The sequence below is a fragment of the Elephantulus edwardii genome, unplaced genomic scaffold (genome assembly GCF_000299155.1).
Source record: "Elephantulus edwardii isolate Elephantulus edwardi_28Jun2011 unplaced genomic scaffold, EleEdw1.0 scaffold00252, whole genome shotgun sequence".
In the NCBI taxonomy this organism is placed as follows: domain Eukaryota; kingdom Metazoa; phylum Chordata; class Mammalia; order Macroscelidea; family Macroscelididae; genus Elephantulus; species Elephantulus edwardii.
The window spans coordinates 3,797,996-3,807,270 of record NW_006400002.1 but is presented as its reverse complement, the minus strand read 5'-3'; the positions used below and the strand labels follow the sequence as shown (position 1 = coordinate 3,807,270).

Here is a 9,275-nt window from a genome sequence, read left to right as displayed (position 1 = left end):
CGTCTGGTCCAGGACTTTTTTTGGCTGGAAGTTGTTTTATTACCTTTTCAATTTCTTCTTTTGTAATGGGTCTGTTCAGGTTCTGGTATAGTTTTACAAAGAAATCTTTTCACAGGGTTGATTCACATGACCTACCTGCTTCTGGGTGGGAGATAGGGTGTGTGTTTTTTCAATGTATCCAAGGGAGGCAGAGCTGGATTCTGGGATAAGCTGTGATGCTGTGGGCGGGAGTCTTGTGTAATCACACACACAAGCTGCTCCTTCTCCCACTGCCTTCCCAGTCCCACCCCTTGCCAGTCACATACCCCTTAGAATATGAGAAGAGGGGACTAGAGACTGTCCAGCTCAAAGTTTCATGTGACAGATTAGAAAACTAGGCCCAAAGTTTATTCTCAACAATCATGTCATAGTGCCAGTCCAGGGTTCCTTTATCTAGAGGTAGCCTCTTTATCACATCCCCAAACCCAAGCCCGAGAGGTCAGAACTGCAGACTGGTCATCAGTCCCACAACTTGCTGCTAAATAAAAACCAGGTCACTGTTATCATAGTTCAATTTTTCATTCTAGATGTACACTTTACATGGCTCAATAGGAAGACTCACCTCAGTCATCACCCAGGGCTATTCTTACATACAAAACTCTATCTTATGGCCTTTACAGCTGTAGCCTTTGTTTTACTAAGTATCTAAAAGCCTTATAATCATTCTCAGTTCTCTGCTCAGTCCGTGACACCCAACTTGATGGACTTTATAGGCTATCACTTCTTTCCAACCAGAAAGGGAGTTTTTTAGTAGGATGAATTTCTCACTGGGTTATACGACTCATACTTCATCCTAATAACTTCCTGTCCAAAGCGGGGCTTGCCAGAGTAGTTTGCTCTCTTGGTATTTATTAATGAAATTCTTGATTTTTTCCTGCAAAACACAAAATTCCACTTGTCCCTAAACCAGATCTACTTTAACATACCTGCTTTTCTGGACTTAAAAAGTTGCTCGTGCATTTCTTTTTCAAGTCTTTTAATTCTCGAACTGGATTCACCCCCCCTTGGCATTTGTCTCCTGGAATTTTCCGGTATCTGAAAGGCAATGAAGAACAGTTAACAGCATACAAGTAAGAGTGCATTCCTGGGCTCTTCTCTATTTCCTGAAAATAGGATTTGAAACGCTGCAGAGAAGCTCTTCATCTTTGCACCTCCTTTCAGGCCTGGGGGCTATCTCAGGGAGGTAAGCTGGGGATAGGCTACGAAGTTTTAAGCTAAGCCAACCAGCCGGGTCTGACTTTGCCATCAGGGCAAGCTTATCCTTTTGTCTTGAGAGATGCTAAAGACCCATGGCCCGGGAACATGGGCAAGAAGGGGAACAAACACAGGAGCGATGGAAAGTGTGGTCAAGAGACTCCTCTAGAGTGGCACTGTCTCATATGGTGGCTATTCACATTCAAAGTAAAATTTAAAAAGGAGTTCCTTAGGTGCACCATCACATTTTAAGAGTTGAGGATGACATGTGGCCACCACAGCACTCAGCAGGTTACAAGGCATTTCAACCAGCACAGAAAGTTCTGCTGTAAATATTTTCTCAGATTTCTGGATGGCAGTAGCTTCTGTGGAAGGATGACACATCTGCCAGGATGAGAGAGGGAGACCGAGTTCTCCTACCCGCTTGTTGTCAGGTGCTCTTCTCTGCCGTTCAGACAAAACTCCAGGTCGTGGCCCTTCAGTTCAGGCTGTTCCATACACTTTGAATCATTTTCTGGTCTGAAGTAGCCAAAATCACTGCAAGAGACAGCAAATAATCTTTCAAAGTTGCTGAAAGACAGTTAGTGGCTAACAATGACAGTCTGGGGTAGAAGGAAGGGCCTGGTGGGTCTGGGATTCACTGATGAGAAGCTCCATGGCTAGAATCCCTGTTAAGCTGATCAGGTCCAGGGAGGGGGCAGAATGCAGCCTGCAGGGGGTGGGACCCATGCATCTAAGAGACAGGCTACAGAGAAACTGTAGCCACTGGCAGCAGATTGAAATTCACTGATTTACCTCCAAGGACCTCTTACAATGCTGTCCTTGAGATCTATGTCCACCTTCTGTCTTCCTCACCGGTTTCTCTCTTAGCTACTCAGATGGTCTTTGCCTCTTTCTTACTCTAACCTGTGTACTTCATCGCCCGTCATTCCATTTCATGATCTCTATGATGTCATTCATTACCCGGCTTTTCCCATTTTCCTCAAAGAAATGGCCTACTGCATCTCTAATGACCCTTTCATGAGCACCTTTTGTGTCTACCTGCCCTGCGACCTCATTTCACTGAGTGTGAAGGGACACTTCACAAATCTCTGTCATTACACAGGCGGTTTCTCCTTAGTCTATCTATGTTCTCGACCTTAGAAATGATTTCTTTAATCCTACTTCTCAATTCTCTCCTTTAATAGACACATGCATAAAAATATTTTTCTTGTCCTACTTTACTCACTTCTCATTTTCTTTTTATCTTGTACCTTTTGACTTCCTTTCTTCATTGCCAACTGTGAACACTATGTCATAGCCGCTATCACCACTGATCCACATCACTGAGGACCCACGGATTCACACCCAGGGGAGCCTCCCTGGACTCATTCACCTTGGCCACCTGTTCTGGTGTACCTGACAGTCTGTGGTCCAGGCCTCACATACTTCTCTTTGTGCCATTTCCTGAAAGAAGTCTTCTTTGACCCACTCTCATCTAGCTCTACCTGGAATATATTCCCTCCTTTCTCAAAATCTCCATGGCACTTTTCTCTTTTGCATCATAATTATAAGCATAAAAGCACAAAGTCTGTAACAAACTTTTCATTATCATAAGCACATATTCAAAGAAAATATGGTGAATAAATTAATGCTGCTTATACCTCAAGATTTTGACAGATATTTAGGAGAGAAGGAGGAGCATAAAAGATGCAGAAGACAGTGAGGAGAAATTACGGATAAAAACTTTTATCTTCAACCCAAAATTTCAGAGAAAGTACCCTTTCATTTACATTATCAAGTCTGTGTGGTGCACTGGGTGGACTGGGGACCTACCTGCCAAGCTCATATCCTAGCTCTGCCACTTCTTGGTCAGGTGACTATAGGCAGCAAGCCAACTAACTTCTCTACGTCTGATTTTTTTCTTTGTAAAATGGAAATGACACTTTGGGCATGTTGTCAGAAGGAGCCAGTGCTTGGGAAAAGACATCATGCTGGGAAGGGTGGAGGGTCAGAGAATGATAGGAAGACCCTCAGTGAGACAGTGTAACGGAATGACTGCAATAATGGCTCGAGCACGGGAGGACAGAACAAGCTTCAGATCTCTTTGTTTATAGGGTTGCTATGAGTCGTAGCCAACTTGGCAGCATCCCACAATAACATTATCAGAAACTGCTTCAAGGAGTTTAAAATTTAATGGTGGAATCAAATCTATAAACAATAATTAAAACACAGTAAGTATGCTGGTAGGAGCCAAAATGAGAGGAAGTCTGAGAAAGGTTTTAAAGCGATGATACCTGAACCAACCATTAAAGGACAAGTAGGAATTCATGAAGCTTGGAAGTCAAGCAGGGAATATGGAAGATTTTTCAGGCAACAGCATAGAGCCCTGAACAAACACGGCATGTTTGCTCGGACCAGTAATCTGCTGTCACTCACAGTGTGAAGGAATGTGATGTGGGAAGACTTGACTGTTATCTACCTGCCTTCCTTGTTCATATCCTCAGGGATCCACTTTTACTTTCTGACAGTATTTTTTGCAGGTAACCAGTTCCTTAAGATGTGATGAAAATCTGTGATGAGAGGTCGTTCCCCTAAAATGATCTCGCTTACAATACACTCCCTATGGACTCCCATGTTCTCATATAATCAGTTAAACCCACACCAGCCAAGTAACTTCTTCTCAAGCATAGATAACCTTGAACTCCAGGGAGTTTATCCTGAGGGCTCTAATCCCTACTATGGCCCAGCCCATGGGTCACATATGTCCTGATATCAGGTTTGTCTTTGGCCACAACCACTCTCTCTCTGCTGCTGCACCTGTGGAGGCCCCAAGACTGCTGATCTCAAGCTGCCAGGCTGTCCTTAGTTCAATTTCCCATTTGCTCCTGAGCTCTCTTTCCTTGGTGCTTCTATATGGTCATTTTCTATACATTTCCGCTTTGTTCTCTCCCTCCTTGCAAACGCTTTCCTTTTCACTTTTGCTAAGTCAGGAAGGCTAGGATTTCTGGCTGATTCAACTCAACAGCTAACTGTCCAATATGTCCCGGTTTCCTTTTGTTGTATCTCAATCTCCTTTCTTATAAAAAGGTTAAGAAGCAGCAGTTCTCCATTATCGGGGAAGAAAAGGAAGAAAAGGATAAAATTATTTTTTCAGCGCTATAAGACAGTTGTTTTTCCCCTCCTCCAACATGGGGAAAGGATGACAGGTGATCTGAGGAATGCTGATACCAGAGGAAGTCCTCCAGGGTACAGACACAGATGGATGGCTGCTTGGTCACAACATAGTCTCGACCATTCTGACAGACGGACGACTTGCGTAGCCGTAGATACTGTTCTTTATAGCCTAAAATGCAGCCATCTTCATAATCTCCGGGGTCTGTGGAGTGAGCCAGCCATATGGTATAGTCCTTCTCTTCACCTAAAGGACAGACAGGCTGTTCAGGAAACTGCATGGCACAGAACCCACCCACACGAGGCAGCTGCCAGGCTATAGGCAGCACAAGGAGGGAAAGTGGGAGGGCCTGATTCAGCCTATTACTTCCTTTTGGAATTGCAAACAAAAAGTTACATTAGTCTGGAGTCTACTAGCAACTGGCATTTCTTCATGCCAAAGGAGTAGTCTTTCCATCTCAACTCCATTTAAAAATTAGGAAAAGCTTTATTTGTTTCAGAGTGGAAAGCTGGGCACACAACTGCTGAGTTCCTTCTAAACTGTCTGTGTGTCTCCTGCCCCCACCAGCAGGAGCCATCAGAGGTGAGCAACCAGAGAGCATTCCACTCAGGGTCGGGAAGCTCTTTGTTCAGGACAGGATACCAATTAGCCAAGGACAAGGGTTCAATTTCACTATAGGTTAGTTTGCTTCAAACAAAAGGAAGGGTACTCCTGATAAGACTTAGAAACTCTATTTTACTGGCTCTCCAATGTAGACTGTTTTTTTTTTTAAATATAATTTTTTTGTGAGTGTACCGTCAAATCAGATCTAACTGGCACAGGAGGAGACTGTCCCTCCTTTCCCGGCAGAGCATCTGGTTGATTCGAACCGTGAGCCTCTGGGATTGTAGTTGCAGCTCCTTGCCACTAGGCCACCAGAGCTCCCCCAATGTAGACTGTTGACAACAATAGTTTCTAGCTTAGTATATCATATCATATCATATCATATCATATCATATCATAACATGAATCATATCATACATATATATATGATTCAATGCTGGAAAAAGGACTCAAAGGCCATGAACTGAAGATTAGGTTTTATTTTCTGGGATATGAAGACCAGCCTACCAAAAACCTCACTGCCACTGAGTTGATTTTGACTCATAGTGACCCCACAGGGCAATGGAAGACTTCCTTCTAGTGTTTTCCATGCCTGTAAATGTTTATAGAAGCAGACTGGGACATCTTTTTCCTGTAGAGACCACTGACCTTTCACAGTAAGCAGCTTACAGAGGCTGCTCTGAGAGCAAGTAATTAATATACCTTTTCATGAAAGTGAATCAAACATTAGGGAGAACTGTAGAGTTACTGGCTCAGTGGACAACTTATAATCCTGCTCCTTCACAGACCATTTTATTTAATGAATGACACTCAGACATTAAAGCTTATTTAAACATGTACAAAAGGTGAGGTTCAAACTGAAAGCTCTCTTATGCCAGCAAGTCACAGAGTGGTCACCGTTTCTTTAGTTTTCCTTTCAACCACACTATTTTTCAGCACAATGGGAGCATCTCTGGTTTGAGTTTGCATGTGATCTTTTAGAAACACCTTTCAGCGATCATTTTAACTCCCCTTTTTAAAAAAAAATTTTTTTTTTATTTTGTATGTGTGTGTGTACTGTGAAGTCATATCTGACTAGTACAGGAGGTGACTATCTCTCTTTCTCCAGCAGAGCATCTGGTGGATTCAAATCGTATTACCTCTGGGATTGCAGTGCTACTTCTTGCCACTAGGCCACCAAAGCTCCCTATTAAGACGTTGCCACAAATGACGGCTAAAAAAATGTGTTTTTAAGCACAGTCGTCAATTTAAAAGTGTACGGCAACGTGTCTAACTCCCTTTCTAAGACCCTTTCTGGGTGTTGAAGATACCCTGTAAGGTGAAGTCACAGAGTTCTGACCTGGGCAGAATATGCTCACGCCAATGCTCGTGGCCGTTCCAGAGCCTCATCTGTGACTGACATTCAAGCTCAGTGGTATGGAAACTCCCTCACATCAACATTTCAACGAGGGATATAATCATTAGATGCTCTGCACTTTATTCCCTTTGAAGCATCCTTTTTATAGTGCTCCTGCATTTCCCCTATCAGAGGCTTTGAAAATCCCAGAAATGTTTTGAAATTATTTTAGATAAAGACATGTATGCATTAGTCTTATAACTGGGGGAAGGAATAAGTTACATAAAAGATACAGACAACACTAAAAGTAAAAATCTGTAAGGTTATACATGGTAGCTTTTGTCATGTGTGGTTGATCTAAATTGTGATTTACTGTAAAAGGAAAATATAAAATATATACTGAATTTTGAAGATTTAGTTTGAAAAAAGAATTCAAAATAAGCTCCTTTGTAATTTTAGAATATTGTTTAAATGTTGAAATAATATTTTTACTATGTCGGCAAAAATTATGCCATCAAAATTAATTTCATTTTTCCTTTCCCTTTCTTCATGTAGCTAAGAGACAATCTGAAATAATACATGTAGTTTTCATTATAGTTTTACTGAACAGTGCTTGTCCAAAGAGGACAACCTTCTCTGCACTAGTTCCTTTCATGCACATTAGCTTATTGTAGCTCAAATAAATTAAGTCAATATGGTTATTTAGAAAAGTGGATGTGTAAGTTTCTGGCAGGAAAGGGAAAAAGAGACACTCACAGTTCCTTTCAAGGATATCTTTAAAATCGATGGTGTAGGAGACCCACTGGCGGGTGAGGAAAGATTCTGTGAAGCCCCAGATGCTGATGTTCATGGACCTGGCCCCAGGCTCTGAAGCAAGGCCAGTGAAGTAAATGGGCTCCCTGGTGAAGGTGTAGGTTTGCCAGCACTGACCTTCATCTGTGGAGAACCTGAAACCCCAAGTGGAGAAGTGAAAAAGTCCTCGTATTTAGATGATTTGTTCCTGTCTAACAATTATATGAATCTCTAGTACCAATAGTTAAGAGAAAAGAAAAGGGGATTAATTCAGAGATAATATAGAGAAACACATCTTTCTTTTTAATTTTTTCTTGTTGTGTACTGTTAAATTGGATCTGACTGGCACAGGAGAAGATTGTCCCTCCTTCTCCAGAGGAGAATCTGGTGGCTTTGAACCGTGAGCCTTCGAGACTGCTGCACAGCTTCTTGCCACTAGGCCATCAGAGCTCCCAGGATAAACATGCCTTTTAAAAAAACTCTTTTAAAGGAAAGAGCAGATAATGATTTCACTATCATTGAACTTCTAAATAGACAAATAAAAATTATAAGAACTTGTTATTTCAGATGTCATTATTAAGTTCTGGTTGATCACATCTGTAATATTTTTCATAGTGAGGGAAAAATATCTTTTTAATGTGATTTTAATAAAAGTTTATGGAAAAGTTGGATTTTCATTCATTCATTGCTGCACATTTTCCTCCCTAATTGCTCACTCAAAAAAAACCCCACAAAACAAACCATTCATTGTTGCATAATTTCCTCTCTCCTCCTCTAGAAAAAAGTATTTTTCAAAACATGACATATGTATTAGCTAGAGTGAAATCAGATAAAAAAAAAAGCAAAAAAGCAAAAATCACTGAATGTGAGCTGCTCTAAACACAATCCCTTCAAGAGCCTTCCGCAGAGTTCTGCAGCGTGCAACCACTGAACTGGGATCTGTAATATCCCCCCAGTACACTAAGGAGCTTGCCCACGGGTGCCCTTATGCAGAGTGGGGGTGGAGATGAGCTCATGCATACTTAATCACATTGATAGGACGGCTGCTGTGCTCAATGGCCACAATGATGCCTCCAGAATCCAGGATGGTGTAATAGTGGGGTCCTTCCAGCATCTTTGCCCAGGAGTAGCCACCATCATCTGAGATGTACACGTCTGGGACCATAACCGAGATGGCATCCCCCACACTACCTGCAACACAATTCACAAACCCGTCAGCACAAACTGACAACAAAAAAGAGAGGCTTTACTGTCAAGGGAATAACTTTGAATGAATTCATTTTGATTATTTCACATGTGGCCACTTATGGTAAAAAAAAGGTGGCCACTCACAATCTGGACCGCCACCCACTGGTGGCTTGTGTGCTGCTCTGATGTTGGAAGTCATGTCACTGGTTTTTCAAAAACCAGCAGGGGCACCCACAACAGATGGGCTCCCGCGGAGCTTCAAGAATAAGAAAGTATGGTGACCTACCTCTGAAAACTAGCCAACGAAAACCTTATGGACCAGCACACAATATGGTCCACTACAGGGCTGGAAGCTGAGCCTCCCAGGCTAACATTCCAAACACACATAGCCACAGAGAATCTAAATCTACCAGCAACCATGGAGAGGGGAAGTCAGTGCTTTGTTTTGCTGTACATGGGCTGTCACGAGTCAAAGCTGACTCAACAGTAACAACACAAACAACTAAGACTTGTGAAGGGGAAATGCTAGTCTACTCTCTTTGATAGAAATCCAAGAATAATCTAAAGTGCCAAAGAAATGTAAAAACAAACAAACTACTGCTATCTGTAGTAGCTCTCTCCTGAGTTCGAAGGCTGTGGCTGATTGTCCGTAAGCTCAGTTACTGTGTCCACGGTGGTGAGGAGGGCTTCTTACCATGAGCAATGACGATGCCTACGGCGTTAGGCTCTGAGAGTGGGGCCATTGGGACATTTAGCTTCTGGGAGATGCTGTAAGAAGCGTGAATATGAAGGCTGCACTGTGAAAAGAAGCCAATACTGAGATTAAAACCAAAGGTGCAATTTCTTTACTCATCCCACGGAACTTCTAAAGAAGCTTTCCGCTTACCCTAGACCTCAGCGGGATACCTTTCTTCTTTTAAGCTAAACACACCTTATTTTATACAGCCTTTCCTTTCTTTTTTTTTATTT

The 9,275-nt window shown here is 42.2% G+C and overlaps 1 protein-coding gene across 1 annotated transcript in view; it reads right to left on the bottom strand.

The window, feature by feature from the left end:
- Window positions 1–9,275, bottom strand: part of SORT1 (sortilin 1) — a 132,742-nt gene that overhangs the window by 11,009 nt on the left and 112,458 nt on the right. Inside the window, exons 13-18 of the mRNA XM_006899354.1 lie at window positions 9,001–9,103; window positions 8,141–8,309; window positions 7,083–7,273; window positions 4,444–4,633; window positions 1,654–1,770; window positions 966–1,074 (exon numbers count right to left, since the gene is read on the bottom strand). Of these exons, the coding sequence (XP_006899416.1) occupies window positions 966–1,074; window positions 1,654–1,770; window positions 4,444–4,633; window positions 7,083–7,273; window positions 8,141–8,309; window positions 9,001–9,103 (879 nt within the window). The remainder of the gene's footprint in view (window positions 1–965; window positions 1,075–1,653; window positions 1,771–4,443; window positions 4,634–7,082; window positions 7,274–8,140; window positions 8,310–9,000; window positions 9,104–9,275) is intronic.